This window comes from Tamandua tetradactyla, chromosome 3 (genome assembly GCF_023851605.1).
Source record: "Tamandua tetradactyla isolate mTamTet1 chromosome 3, mTamTet1.pri, whole genome shotgun sequence".
NCBI lineage: Eukaryota > Metazoa > Chordata > Mammalia > Pilosa > Myrmecophagidae > Tamandua > Tamandua tetradactyla.
Window position 1 is genome coordinate 3,716,241 of NC_135329.1, and position 16,523 is coordinate 3,732,763.

Below are 16,523 nucleotides of genomic sequence, written 5' to 3' on the forward strand. Positions count from 1 at the left end.
AAGCGAGAGAGGCATTTTTAGATTAACTTTCCTATAGCTTCATGACTGGGTGATACAAAGAGATATTTTCCAGAATTTGTTAGAATTTGAATAAGTCAGATACATTGAATGATTTTTGCAGCAAGATTTGGGGCTCAAAAACTATTCTGGATAATCCTGAAGTTTCTGAATGTTTATGTTTGGGCTGAAATGGGCAGTGTATCCTTGACTAGAATATCTAAAATAGGGACATTTCTAGTCTCAGGAATTAGTTTTCAAGTCTGACTAATTATCATGGGTGTTTAGAAGGCAGGAGGCAACGTCCACTCTCTTCCTAGAACTATTTGCCCTTTCAAGGCTTCCTTATTTGCTCAAGCAGACTTGGACATATTATGTCGGTTCAACTTTTACCAATATTAAATTACAGCACGCTTCCTCTTTTTTATTTCAGAAAAAAAAGTTGCAGTAAACTTCCTGTCTTTCTGTGCCTCGTTTCATTTAGGAATTGGAATTGTGTTATTCTAAAGGAGAGCTCAAATTCAGCTGGTAGAAGTGATAATTAACTGTGCTGACCTATTTTGGCAGGTAGCTTTACATCATTAAACTAAACAGTGTTTTGCTTTCCCAAATTTCAAAGTCCATTTGGAATTTAGTGCTATCTTAAGAACAAAGCAGAATTATTCTCTGCAGTTGGAAAGCTTATTCTAGTGAATGTATTCATCTCGAAGTGCCTGCCATCTACCACTATACCCTCCTTTTTCTCCCGTACAAGCTTCAGTACATCTCACAGCCCTGACAGGTGCCATGGACAGGCCTCTGACTGGGAATGAGCACACTTACATGTAGATTTAACTCCAGACAGGACTAAGTTAGTATCTTTTTTGACCTCTTTCTGAGCACAGCATACAAAAAGAGCCCAGAAATGATGAGCATCTTAGAGCAGCTGGTTCCCACAGGTGCTCAGACCAGCTCTGGCACACGATGGTCTAGTCATGCAGCAAGTGTGAATTTGGGAAGTGAGGGCCTGCCTACCGGTCTTACTACTACCTGGGAGCTGAGCCAACCTTATGAACTTACAACCATGAGAACCTAGAACTTTTTTTGGAAACAGATTTGCTTATAACTTAAAGTAAAATACTGTTTTTCTCATATTTTCACGTCCCTCAATTATTAAAGCAGTTGAAAGCCCTGAACAACTTTCCATGCTCAGCTAGTGAGGACTTCCTTCTGTCCTCAAACCTTCCATCTCAGGACAACTGCTGCTTTAGAAATACCATGTCCATGTACAGATTGGCATTTTCAAAACTCCTCTCTGGGTAAAGCGACTATGCTTAATATTCTGAAAATATTTTTATAAGAACTTACACATTTCTTGCTTTAAGATAATTGCATTGGGAGACTACAGAAATATGAATTAGTAATGTAGGCAAGTTGAAGTCAAATGCCTGGAAGGTTATGAAGGGATTCTAAACCCAGTAGTGTTAAGATTTTATTTGCAGATTGTAGATACCTGGGCCCCACAAGAGTTGTTCACTCAGCAGAGACTATTCGCCTGAACCTAGCAGACAGCGTAGCTCAGCACTGACTTCACAGCTCTGGACACAGTGCTGTCTAGCAGAAATACGATGCAAGCCACACAGCAATTTAAAAATTTCTAGTGACTATATAAGAAAAGTTTAAAGAGTGGGTGAAATCTTTAAATACTATATTTTATTTAACTGAATATATCTAAAATATCATTTCAACATGTAATCAGTATACAATATTAATAATATATTTTACATATTTTTGGTATTAAGATTTTGAAATTCAGTGTGCATTTTACACTTACAGAACATATCAATTCAGACTAGCCACAATCACATGACTACTGGCTATTGTATCAGATAGACAACTTGACCCTGTTCAGGAAGGACAGACAAATGATGCCCCATGAGTATCAGAACTGCTCAAATGTGAGGGTGCGTAGACATATTCTGAACCTTGTACTTTTATAGTTTCAGAGGTTGGTGTTTCCAAATGTGTTTGTGTATGATTTCAGCATTTGCAGCAGAAACTTAGAAATGCTGCATATTTCAAACTTCACCTTCCTGTACTTTGTTGTATAAGAAAACTGGTCTTGGTGCCAGAGCTGGACATTCTTACTTTACTGCACTGGAAATTAAGACAGGCTAATATCAGGTATAAAGTAATGTTAGTTCTTTCTCAGTGTCTTATTTATGCTTTAATATAATTCATTTATTCTTTAAAAATTATGGAGAGTTTTCTCAATACAAGGTCCTAGAGGCACTGACAAAACAGAAAAGCACTGATTCTGAAAATAAATCCAGTAACTTATTTTCATTTAAAATATATTTTAGTAACTTTGCACTCAGCTTTAGTCTATGTAACTTTCAACGATTACTTTAATTTTAACTAGAAGAGGGCCTGTCTAAGCCCTTGAAGTCTTGCTGAGGGTAACTATTCCAGCCTTTCATCCTCAGTAAATGTTTGTGCCCATTTCCTTGCCCTCTCCTTCTTTGCAGCACTAAAATGATTACCTTAGATAAATGTTCCTTGATGATTTCATTGTCTCGCTCCACTATCTCCATCATTTCCTGGCTCCCAAGGTAGGCAGCATTAGCTACGTTAAAAAATAAAAGGTCAGATAATGTAGAGAACAAACACAAATGTCCAATTAACTTTAGTAAATTCGTGATCCTCCCTTTCCTTTCGGCAAGTGCCATCTGACGGGAGGCACCAGTGAGGCAAAGCGAGGTGTGCGCGTCCGGCAGTGTGCGCAGGTCCTGGGAACAAGAGCACGCACTAAACAACCTCCCTCCCCCTCACTGGGCTTTCTCAACAGGAAAGTTGTGCAGTTTGGCAACACAATGTCAGAACTACAGGAGATGACGTGTGTGTAACTGGGCCCATCTACATGCTGTTAGGATTTAAGGGTCAGAAGCATACATGGTTACAGATAAATCATGTATATCAGAGAAAAGGTATGCAGTTATGAGCATTAAACAAATGGCAATTTTTAAGAAAGAAAACAAAAAAATAATGTTTATTTTAAAAGATGTTAAAGGGATAGTCCCATTATATTGACTGCAAAATAATCAAAATGACCATCATTTTCACAATGTCAAATACTCAGGAAAGAGGAGGAGAGCCAGAGAGAATGCGAATTTATGAATTCACTTGTCTTTCTTTTACTGTTAAGAAAATTTTCATATAGAGCATGTGCCTTGAATTCCATTTTAACTGGTATAATTATTGTTACTTTCCTTTTTAAAAAATATTTTTATTGCTAAAATTTAACATACAGTCTCATCATACAAACATTCCATACATGGTGTATAATCAATGGCTCACAATATCATCACACAGTTGTGTATTCATCATAATTACTTTGCTTTTTTTGTTGTTTTTATCAGTATCTGCCTGGTATATCTATTCTTCCCTTTATTTTCAATCTTTTGCCTTTTTGTTTTAAACCTGTCTCTTGCAATCATATAAATGGACATCTTCAAAAACACAATTTGAGACTTAACATATTCTCCTATATTGAGATAAATATATCTGGTCTACATCCAGTCATCTGATTTTGCATATGCTATGCTTTCTTGTTTTTTTTGACTGTCTTTGCCCCCTTCCTTTAGTGTGAATGATGAGTTCTCCCTCCCTTCTTTGTAAAAAAAAATTCCTTTCATTAATAGTCTCAAAACATAAATTTGATTTTTATTCATCTAGTGGTTAGCCTTACCTAAAAGGTATACAACTTATATTCTCACTATTGTTGTCTGAAATTAATCAGTACCTATAATCTCTCCACCCAACAAGACAGGACCCTAGCACACTTTCACCCTCCCTGCGCCTTCCTCCCACCCCGCCTCCACCCTCACGGTTTAAACCACCTGGAATTGTAATTCCAGTTATTATTTTTATTATTTTACTTCAACTTTCCTTGTTTAAACTTATCGAGATAATACACAGTCATATAATTTACTATCTGATACAGAAATGCTTGTAGTAAAAAACTGTAGTTCCTCATTGCACTGTTTCTCACCTGTGACCACACTCCCTAGAAAAAAACCTCTCAACTCTTCCAGCTGTTCTCCCATTAGATGGCTCCATACCACTGAACTTCTTCATTTCCTCTTGCCTGGTTCCTATGATAGGTGAGGATTTTGCACCCCTCACATTCCCTCCTGACATCTTTTCAACATATTTATATCTTATTTTTAATTCCTCTATTATTACTTAAATGATATATTCACACCTTTCTTTCTTGTTCTAGTAATGACAGATGGCATTTCTTGAATCCTTATTTTTAAATGATATGGCTGTATTATTCTTTAAGTTTTCTTTAACTCTCCTTCCCCTTTCCAGCTTAATTGTACCTTTAACATTCATTTTGGTTTGGAATCACAAAGGCGTCTTCTGCACTCAAGACTACGGGTTGAGTCTAAAAGTCTGCTTAGCTAAGTAGTGTAGGGGCCACAATTTCATTCTTTTAACTCCCCTCCACCACTATAGCTTTCTTCCCCCTTCCCCTTGTATTTGTTTTTATAGATCACATTATTTTTTTTTAATCTCGAACTAACCAGATATTGAGTCGTTTTTTCCTGGAGACCTCCTTTCTAGAACCCTTAGACCTTCTGTTCTAATCTGGACTCCTTTCCTCTAGTCCTGCTACACAACTGTCACCTTAGACTTTCCCTTTGCTGCCATCTTTGTTTATTCCCACGTTTATAAATTAACTAACTCATTCATTTGTTTATTCATTCAAAGACTGAGCACCTACTACAGTGCCCAGACATTGTTCTAGACACTGGAGATAGAGCAATGAATATTGAGCAAAAAAAATTGCCTGCTATTCCTGAGCTTATATTTTAGTAGTGAAGGTATAAACAAAGAAATATCTAATAGATAGTGAGAGTGATTACAAAGGTTGTATCAGGAGGTCCCTATATGCACAAATAGATAAAGGTCTTTTCTCAAGACTCTTCAATGCTTTTGAAGAACTTCAATTTTTTTTGTGTGTGGTGGAAGGGAAGGTCTGGTGACTGGATCATGCCTGGCTGCTACATGTACTACATGAGCAGGCTGGGGTGAAGATGACTGTAATTAATCCTTGTCTTCAGCTCCCTTCTCATCTTTCCTTTTTCATACCTAGAATTTTGAGTCTCAAATTCTTGGATTCTTCAGGGAAGACTGGCCCCTTCCTTAGCTACATATCCCATCTTCTAAGCCAGAGTTGTGCAACTGAACTTTCTACCATGATAGAAATGTTCTGCATGTGTGCAGTCCAATAAAGTGGCTGTGGGTCACATGTGGTTACTGATCACTTGAAATATGGCTACTGTGAATGAGGAAGTGAATTTTTAACTTAATTTAATTTTAATGAATTTAAATTTAACTAGTCTTATGTGACTAGTGGTTATTGCATGAGACCACACAATCGTGGACTACAGTTCCTATATCTTCATCAGATTTCCCTAAACTTCTCTTCCATAAACTTAATAAAATCTCTTATCAGCTAAAGGCCCTCTCATTCTCTCATAAATCTCAAATAACTTTAATATCATTTTCATGGGATCTTAAAATAAAATGAAGATTAGTATATGTGGTTAATTAGCCATTTTCAATGTCAAGTGCTGTGCTGATTTGAAGCTGTTATGTACCCCAGAAAACCCATGTCCTATTTCCTGATCCAATCTTGTAGGGGCAGCCATGTTTCTTTTAATCCTGATTTAATATTGTGTGTGTGTGGGGAACTTTGATTGGATTTTTTCTGTGGAGAAGTGACATACCCAGTGGTGGATGGGACCTTCTGATTAGATGGAGATGTGACTCCACCCATTCAAGGTAGGTCTTGATGAGTTTACTGGAGTCCTTTAAAGGGAGACATTTTGGAGAAAACACAATTGCTTCAGAGCCAATAGAGATGCAGATATTTGGATATGCTTGGAGTGCCGACAGAGAGAGCAGATGCCTAGACACAGGCGTTTGAAGATGCAGAGCCCAGCAGATGTCACCATGTGCCTTCCCATTAGATGCCAAGCAAGTCAGAACCCAGAATTGTGTCCTGGAGGAGTTAAGTGAAGGGCCACAGAGACTTAGAGAAGAAAGCACTGGCATTAGAAGCTGGAAGCTACGGAACCAGGAACCAGCAGGTGCCAGCCACGTGCCTTCCCAGATCAGCCTTTCATGAGTCAAGGCATCTTTATCTGGATGCTTTAGTTTGGACATTTTTATGGTCTTAGAACTGTAAACTTGCAACTTAATAAATTCCCTTTTAAAAAGCTGCTCCATTTCTGGTATATTGCATTCTGGCAGCATTTAGGAAACCAAAATAAGTGCCTTTACATTTTTTTTAGAAATAGTTTATTAACTTCTTGAATTTCAGGGCTACAATGGCAGCACATATTTTATCTTAGTTATTGGTTTAACCAGTTTCTTTGTAACTTCCTATATCAAATCTTTCTTTTTTTAGTCACTGATTCAATAGATATTTATTAAACATCTATTATGTCCATAAGCACAAAACAAACAGAAGAGATAATTCCTACCCTCATAGAGTTTACAGTTGCATTGTTTTTCATATTATAGACCATATACATAAAAACAAGTTGCTTCCTCAGTTCAGACTTCTTAACTATAACCATTATATGATCCTAAAAGATGCGGTTCCATCATTCTTGTTTATCTACCCATGTTATTAGCATGAATAATGCTAGTGGTAACTGACAAAGGCAAATTACAAAATTGTACTGTATGATCCTATTTTTGTAAAAATAGATGTGTCTGGCACAGATACTGCTGAGATGATGGACATAAAATAGTGGCAGTGATTAGCTCTGGTTGATGGAATTCCAGGTGATTCATTGCCTTTATTTTCTTTCCTTTCTTCCTCCAATAGGTCATTGCCCTTCCTTTTTTGTACATTGTTTTTCCTGGAATTATTTACTTTGTTTTTACTTTTCTTTTTGTACAGAGACTGAAAATTCCCTGCTTTACTCCCAAATCCATCAGATCTGCCCTACTTCTACTAGTATTTTATTTCAAAATGTTCCTATACATCCAATAATTCATCTGTTCCATCCCTTTCCTGGTGTGTCTCCCTCCCAGAGCCTTCCATTCTTCTGTTCCATTCTTGGGAATGACTGCTCTCTAGGCTGGCATAATCACCATTCTTGGATTCCTCTTTGCCGCTTCTTTGGGCTGAATTCCCTATTTTCTGGATCCTATCCATGACTTGCTTTTTCTTGGTTTATTCTCTTGCTTTCCTGAAGCACATTTTCCAGTAACTAATAAAAAGGTACAAAGGAGATAATCCAATGTTTTTTTTTCTCTTCTCACACTAATAATTTAGCTTTGTAGAGGTTTTTAATTGAAAATTGCTTACCCTCTGAATTTGAAGTTGTTTTACCATCCTCCAGGACTTAAGGTTAATGATTTTAATTCCAATTTCTTTGCATGTGACTACTTCACTCAACTCTACCTCTACCCTCTCCTACTTCCCACCAAACCCAGAAGCTCTTTGTGCTTTCTCTTTAGTTCTTGAATTCTGAAATTTCACAGGATAAAGATCTTAAGTGTTTTCTCATTAACTGGGCTGGATATACAATGGGCCTAGTCACTGCAGACATCCATCAACTTCAGTTCTGGAAATTTTTCTTATATTATTTCTTTGATCATTTCTTTCTCTTTTCTCTTTCTTGAACTCCTATTAGTAGCATGTTTGACCTCTTGGATTGATCCTCCAAATCTTCTATGGCATTTATCTTTTTCTTTTTATACTATTTTCTGGGAAATTCCTTCAACTTTCTCTTCCAACCCTTCTACTGAATTTTAATTTGGCTGCCAATCTTTAATTTCCAAGAACATTTCCTTGTTTTTTTGTCTCGTTTCATAGCACTCTGTTCTTTGTTTTATGGATGCTACATCATCTAATCTTTGAGATGAGAGATTTTCTTTCCTATTCATGGTGCTATCCATTTCCTCTGAGTCCCCTCACCCCATCTCCCATCCCATATTTCTGTTTTAAACTCCCTCCTGTCGTTACACTTGCTTTCTATAAAGCAATGTGATCTAAAAATAACATCAATTGTATTTGTTAGCTATGGACTCATGAAAGAAAAATGTCTCACTGATTTGAGAAGGGTTCATTTACGATACTAGTCAGGGTAAAAGCCATGTTTTTCAACTGAAACAGTTGTTTTCTATTCCTTTTTTTTTGACAAGCTGGGCTCCTCTATCCCATTATTCTACCTTCTCTCCCAAATATAAAAGTTTTAAGGTTCAAAAAAAGCATCTCTTCATGCTTCCTCCTCTAGCCTTGGCTGTTCACAAAATCGGTAGATCCTTTGTCCCTGGACATGGGCTACCCTGTTTGCTCAGGGGAAGAATATTTTTCTTTAAAGAAACAGTCTTTCTTGGTACAGTAAACATTGCTGATGGATGGCCATGCACTTCCCAGCAATCCTGTGTAATATGGGTATTATTCTGTGTAAGATGAATAGGCTAGCCCCAGGCAAGATTTAGTGACAGATTTTTCAAAGGCACTTTATTTGCGGTGTAGGCCAGTTTAGACTAAGGTGGCCGGACAAGACTTCTTTCCCCACCCCTCCCAGCAGACACAAAGGGTTTCAGTTGTTTTGCTACCATGAGGCTGACTGCTATGCCCAAGGAGTGAAAGCACAAGAACTTTTTCATACATGGCAAAAGAACCTAAAGTGGCAACCCTAGTCAGGCTCAAGAGTGGCTCCAGAGTCCATGTCTCTGAGGTGGGCTCTGAGGTGGGATCGTCCTCACTGTAATTCCAGGCACTTGAGATTCAATAAAGAACACCTTTACCATCAACAAAGAATTACTCTGTAATGCCAAACAGATTTACTTCTACCTTTCCAGATTCATTCACTGAGATTCCAGTTATACCGTGAGTTTCATAATCAAGTCAGTTTTCTGTGATGATGGAAATATTCCTTGTGCTATGCAACATGGTAGCCACTGGCTGCATATGTCTCTTGAATACTTGAAATATGGCTAGTGCAACTGAAGAGCTGAATTTTCAATTTTATTTAGTTTACATTTAAATTTAAATGGCCGCACATGGTATGGGAGTTTGAAGCTGTTATGTACTGCAGCAAAGGCCATGTTCTTTTAATCCATTCCTGTAGGTGCAGACATGTTATGGGTGGGATCTTTTGGTTAGGTTATTTCAATTTGAGATGTGACCTACCCCATTCAAGATGGATCATAATACTTTTACTGGAGTCCTTTATGAGATGATAAAAGACAGAAAAACAGAGAGCTTAGAGAGAAGCCCCAAGCCGAGAGGTAAGGACAAAGACACACCCATGAAAGCTGAGAGAACCACTGAAGCCGGAAGCTGAAAGCAATGAAACCCAGGAAAGAAGGACCAGCAGACATCAGTTATGTGCCTTCCTATGTGACAAAGGTGTTTCAGATGACTTTCTTCAGAGAAGATATCATCTAGTTGATGCCTTAATTTGCACATTTTCATGGCCGTAGAATTGTAACTTGTATGCTAATAAATCCCCATTGTTAAAATCCAGTCCATTTCCAGTATATTGCATTTTGGCAGCTTTAACAAACTGAAACACATGGGTAGTGTCTAGCGTATTGGACATTAAAGCTCTAGAGCTACAAATAAGGCAGGACTTATAAGGCTGAGAGTCTGATAAGATATTAAGATAAGAAAAAGGAAGGAAGAATGGTTATAGTGGGGGCACTTGAGGAGAAATGAAAGGTATTGGGGAATATCATGGGGAATGCCAAAGAATCTTTTAGGGGAAAAGAAAGATTTTACGGAAAAGAAATTCTTATTTTCCTTGTGCCTTCTGTGAATCTCCTTCACAATCAGATCCTGACCTAACTTCAAGTCCTAGTTCTGTTTACAGACTATGTTGTATTATAAACAGTGACATGTTAAAATTCCTATCCTTGGGTGGGCCACCGCGGCTCAGCAGGAAGAGTTCTTGTCTGTCATGCTGGAGACCCGGATTCAGTTCCTGGTGCCTGCCCATGCAAAAAAAACCAAAACAAACAAAAATTCTCATCCTCTATTTTGTTCACGCATTTGGTCTACTTGAATTCTTCTCACTCATTCTTTAAGGCTTGGCACATATGCTCCATCTTCTTCTTCCCTGCTCTGCTTGGCTTCCCAAGATAGAAGAGTCTATTTTCTCCTCTACCTCTCTTCAGTATTTAGATGGTACCATTCACAATACGTTGGCATTAACCACTTCTCATGAAGATTTATATGCTTCTCCCTGAGTGTGCTCTCAGCTTTGCACACAGAGGGTGCTCATAAAGAATTACTGAGTTCATACTGAAGGAATTATAGCAGCCTTGGCCTTAACATATTCATATCTAAAGGCATTCCATTTATACTTTCTTTGGTCACTCTGCGCTTTCACTGACTTTTTGATCCTCTTTAGTCAAAATACAAGTCTGGTAAGTTATAATATGTGAATGGAAATCCACAATAGCAAATCAATAAAACAAATGATATGGAGGGTGCTTATGGTAATGGAAGCCTACAAAAACAGTGTAAAATAAGCCCTCCTTTATTTTACAGAGAGCTGTGCATGAAATGGAAAAGTGACCTGGGAACTGTGTGATGTCAGATGCAGTTTGTGGGAAAGCCCAACTCTGGTGAATGGAGGCATAAAAGATGCTTCACAAGCCCTCAAATCTATAAATTTGAAATATATTACTTTGCACCAATAAATACGCGGTTCAATACCATGCGCCTGCCATTTTGGTAATAAACTTCCTTCTAATAATTTCAGATGGCTCTTTCTCCAGCTTCTAGAAGTTTCCTCATGTGATTGTGCTGATAAATAGTAAAGTGAAGCTCAAGATCAGTACTGTGCTGCTCTCTGGAGCTTGCTTGTTGTACACTTGCTTGTGTGCATGCTTCTGCTCTCACCTCTCCCTCTGTCCCTCACACTTAGAGGTGCATCAAACAGAGAGGGTTTGCTTTAGTGGTGGGGTAAAATTAGCCCTAAACTAAAGCTGTTCTGGTACCACCTGACAAAGCTTAAAAGCAAGTCCAGAGAGGATCAAACTATTTCCCAATAACTAAAACTGTGTCTATAACACAGCTTAATAATTTTTATAAGAATACAAAAATATCCAGAACCCAACAAGGTAAATTCACAATATAAGGCATGCAATAAAAAATTAAGCATGAAGCAAGAAAATACAACCCAAAATGAGTAGAAAAATCAATCAATTGTTAGCAAGCTGGGAATGAAAAAGATAATGAATGTGCCGGTTTGAAATGATGTATGTACCCTAGAAAAGCCATGTTTTAATCCTAATCCCATTTTGTAAAGGCAGCCATTTCTTCTAATCCATATTCAGTATTGTATGTTTGAAACTGCAAGTAGATCATCTCCCTGGAGGTATGATTTAATCAAGAGTAATGGTTGTTAAGCTGGATTAGGTGGAGGGGTGTCTCCACTCATTTGGGTGGGTCTTGATTCTGAAGTCCTATAAAAGAGGAAATATTTTGGAGAATGAGGGAGATTCAGAGAGAGCAGAGAATGCTGCAGCACCACAAAGCAGAGAGTCCACAAACCAGCGACCTTTGGAGATGAAGAAGGAAAACATCTCCCGGGGAGCTTCATGAAACCGGAAGCCAGGAGAGAAAGCTAGCAGATGATGCTGTGTTTACCATGTGCACTTCCAGATGAGAGAGAAGCCCTATGTTCGCCATGTGCCTTTTCATTTGAGAGAGAAACCCTGGACTTCATCGGCCTTCTTGAATCAAGATATCTTTCTGTGGATGCCTTTGATTGGACATTTCTACAGACTTGTTTTAATTGGGACATTTTCTCAGCCTTAGAACTATAAACTAGCAACTTATTAAATTCCCCTTTTTAAAAGCCTCTCTGTTTTTGGTATATTCCAGCAGCTAGCAAACTAGAACAATGAAATTGGTAGACATTCAACAAACAATGATAGGACAACTAGATACAAATATGGAAAGGAATGAAGGTGGACCATGACATCACACCAAATACAACAATGAAGTCAAAATGGATTATGGTCCTGAATGCAATAGTTAACTCTATAAAACACTAGAAGAAAACATAGGAATAAATCACTGTGATCTTAGATTAGGCTGCTTTCTAAGAAATGACACCAAAAGCACAAGTGACAAAAGGAAAAATAAAAAACTGATGTCATAGAAATTAACAACTACTGTGTTTCAAAGGACATTATTAAGAAAGAGAAAATAAATGAGAATGAGAATGGGGAAAACTATATATCATATAAGAATTTAGAGTCCAGAATACATAAAAACTCTTATAATCCAACAATAAAAAGACAAGAAACCCATTTAAAAATGGTCAAAGGACTTGAATAGATATTATTTGAAAGAAGATACACAAATGGCCAAAAAACATGTGAAAAAAAAATTCAACATCATTAGTCATTAGGGAAACGTAAATCAAACCAAGTTGAGATATTACTTCATACCCATTAGGATGGCTAAATAATATATATATATAAAAGAACAATAACAAGCACTAACAAGAATGTGGAGAAACTGGAACTTATAACATTGCTGGTGGGAATGTAAAATGGCATAGTCACACTGGAAAAGAGTTGGCAGTTCCTTAAAAAGTTAAACATATATATGGGCATTGCAAATGTCAGTACTATAATATTGCACTTTTTGGTATGTAACATTATTTCTTACTTCATACAGGTGCTAAAATGCAAATGCGTACAACGTAATGATAAATTATGGTTTTGGATGTACAAAATACAAAGATACAGTTTGCAACAAGTAAAAAAAGGTGGGAGCACAATGAGATATAAGAACAACATATGTGCATCCTTTTGCAGTTACGTTGGTATCAAATCAAATATGATTGTTTTAGATGAAGGATATTAAATTTTAACTCCTTGGTAACCACAAAGAAAATATACGATAAATAAACCCAGAAACAAATGAGAAGGGACTCAATATGATGTAATAAAAAAAAACTCAAATAAATATGAAAGTAAGAATAAATGGAAGAATTGAGGGACAAAAAAGGTATAAGACTTATAAAGTCAAAAAAGCAAAATGACAGCAGAAAGTTCTGCATTGTCAGTAGTTACTTTAAATGTAAATGGATTAATCTCTTCAGTCAAAAGGCAGACATTGGCAGAGTGGATAAAAAAAAAAGGATGACACAACAACATGCTGTTTATAAGAGCCTCACCTTAAATTCAAAGATATAAGTAGACTGAAAGTAAAGAATGGAAAAAAATAAAGCTTTTAAGAGTACCAGAAGAATGCTGGGGTACCTATACTAATACACTTTATGTCAAGAACTATTATGAGAGACAAAGAAGGTCATTTATATGCAGATAAAGGGATGAATTCAACAAGAATACATGACAATTATAAATACATACGCACCTAACAGTAGAGCCCCAAACACATAAGCAAATATTGACAGATCTGAAGGGAGAAACAGACAGCTGTGCACTCATCGCTAGGAAACTTCAATATAGCACTTTCAACAAAGGATAAAACATCTAGACGGAAGACCAATAAGGAAATAGAACAATACCCTAAACCAACTAGACCTAACAAAATATATATCACACTTCACCAAACAGCAGCAGAATACATACTCTTCTCTAGTGCACACAGATCACTTTCTAGGACAGATCATATGTTATGTCACAATAAACAAAAAAATATTGAAATCATGTAACGTATCTTCTCTTATCACAATGGAATGAAACTAGAAACTAATAACAGAGAGAGAAATGAAAAGTTCACAAATATGCAGAAATTATACAACACACTCAAATAACAAATGAGAGAAGGAAGAAATCACATGGGAGCTCCGGAAATATTTTGAGAAAAGTGAAAATGAAACCAAACATACCAAAAACTCATAAGACAAAGGAAAGGCAGTGCTGAGAGCAAAATTATAGCTCTAAAGGTTTACACTGAAAACGAAGAATTATTTCAAATCAAAAGCCTAGCCCCAAATGGAGGATCTAGAAAAATAAGGGCAAATAAAATCAAATGTAAGCAGAAGGCAGAAAGTAACAAAGACTAGAACAGAGATAAATGAAACAGAGAATTAAAAAAACAAAAAAAAACAAAAGACAATTAACAAAACCAAAAGTTGGTTCTTTGAAAACACCAACAAAATTAACAAACATTTAGCTTGACTGACAAAGAAAAAAAAAAGAGAGAACACAAATAACTAAAATCAGAAGTGAAAAGGGGGACATTACTACTGACCCCACAATAATAAAAAAGGACTATTAAGAGGATACTATGAACAACTGACTGCTAACAAACCAGATAACCTAGATGAAATGGATAAATTTCTAGAAACACACAAACTACCTATGCAGTTTTAAGAAGAATAGAAGAGCTCAACAAACAAGTTAAGTATTAGAGACTGAACAAGTAAAAAACAACATCCCAACAAAGAAAAGCCTAGGAACAGATGGCATCACAGGTGAATTTTACTAAACATCCAAAGATAATTAACTCTTCCAAAAAAATTAAAGAGGAGGGCACACTCCTTAGCTCATTTTATGAGGTGAACATCACCCTCACACCAAAGCCAGATAAAGCCACTACAAGAAAAGAAAATTACAGAGTAATATCCTTCATGAATACAGAAGCAAAAAATCCTGAATAAAATACTAGCAAAGCAAATCCAAGGCTACATTAAAAGAATTAAACACAATCATCAAGTGGGATTTATCCCAGATACACAAGGGTGGTTCTTTATTTAAAAGAAAATAAATTCATGTACTATACCACTGTTTTAGTTTGCAAAGCTCCCAAAAGCAATATAGCAGAACTGAGTTGACTTTCACAATGGGGATTTATTAGTTTACAAGCTTAGAGTTCTGAGGCCTTGAAACTGTCCAAATCAAGGCATCATCAAGACGATATCTTCTTCCTGAAGGCAGGCTGCTGGTAATCCTGGAATCCTTGTCACAAGGGAAGACACATGAAGGCATCTGCTGTTTTTTCCCTTCTTTTCCAAGTTTCGTCATTTCCAGCTTCTGTGGCTTCTTCTCTGTTTTTGTGGCTTTCTCTCTCAGTTCTGAATCTTTCTGTTTGCCTGAAGTTCATTCTCTTATGACGGTCTCCAGTAAAAGGATTAAGACCCACCTGATTGAGGTGAGTCACATCTTAAGATCCTACTCACCAAAACATCCTACTTACAGTAGGTCCACATCTACAGGAATGGATTAACTTTGAGAACATATTTTCCTGGGGTCCATAGTCTCCAAACCACCACAGCTATATTAACAGAATGAAAGCAAAAAACCCAAGTGCACATCTCAAATGATGCAGAAAAGGCATTTTCCAAAATCTAACATCACTTCTTGATAAAAATACTTAGAAAACTAGGAATAAAAGTCAATTTCCTCAATATGATAAAAGGCACATAGGAAAAAACCAACAGCTAATATCATATTCAAAGGTAAAAGATTAAAAGGTTTTGCATCTAATATTAGGAACATGACAACGATGCTCACTGTCACCACTGTTATTCAACATTGTACTGGAAGTTCTAGCTAGAGCAATTAGGTAAGAAAAAGAAATAAAAGGCATTCAAATAGCAAAGGAAGGAATAAAACTTTCCCTATTTACAGATGATGTGATCCTGTATATAGAAAATACTGAAAAATTCACAACAAAGCAACTAGAGCTTTTAAAAAAAAACAAGCAGCAAAGTAGTGGGGAAAAGATCAACATGAAAAACCAATAGTATTGCTGTATGTTAGTAATGAGCAATCAGAAGATATGAAAAAAATTCCATTTACAATAGCAACTAAAAGAACCAAATGTCTAGAAAAAAATCTAACCAAGGATGTAAAGGATGTGTTTATAGAAAAACACAGAACCCTGCTAAAAAAAATAAAAGATGACCAAAATAAATGGCAGGACATTCCATGTTCATGGAATGGAAAACTAAATATTGTTATGGTGTCAATTCTATCCAAAGTGGTTTAGAGATTCAACGGAATTGCAATAAAGATTTCAACATCCTTCTCTGCAGAAATGGAAAAGCCACTCATCAAATTTATATGGAAGGGTAAGAGGTTCCTAATAACTAAAGCAATCTTATAAAAGAAGAGTGAAGTTGGAGGACTCACACTCCCCACTCTTAAAACTTATTTAAAAGCTACAGTCATTAAAATGGTATGGTCCTGGAACATAAACAGAAATGTAGACAAATGAAATTGAATTGAGAGTTCAGAAATAGACCCTCAAAACATTTATGGTCAACATTATACCCAAAGCACAAGCAACAAAAGAAAAAATAGATAAATGGATAAAAAGCCCATGACAAGATTGGTCAATATGAAAAATGAAAACCACAATGAGATAACATTTCAACCCATTAGAATGAGTGCTATTAAAAAAATTGAAAACTACAAGTGTTAGGATGTGGAGAAATAGGAACACTCATTCATTGCTGATAGGAATGTAAAATGGTACAGCTATTAGGGAAGAGAGACAGTCTGACAGTTCCTCA

The 16,523-nt window shown here is 36.6% G+C and overlaps 1 protein-coding gene across 6 annotated transcripts in view; it reads right to left on the reverse strand.

Annotated features, from left to right (window-relative positions):
- The window catches only part of LDAH (lipid droplet associated hydrolase), a 185,092-nt gene that overhangs the window by 15,585 nt on the left and 152,984 nt on the right, over positions 1-16,523 (reverse strand). For 5 of the 6 annotated variants that reach the window (XM_077152180.1, XM_077152181.1, XM_077152182.1 and 2 more), the window contains exon 6: positions 2,520-2,602. In XM_077152180.1, coding sequence (XP_077008295.1) covers positions 2,520-2,602 — 83 coding nt within the window. Of the gene's footprint in view, positions 1-3; positions 2,134-2,519; positions 2,603-16,523 lie in introns of those variants that run through there. The other variant, XM_077152184.1, reaches the window with a different exon arrangement.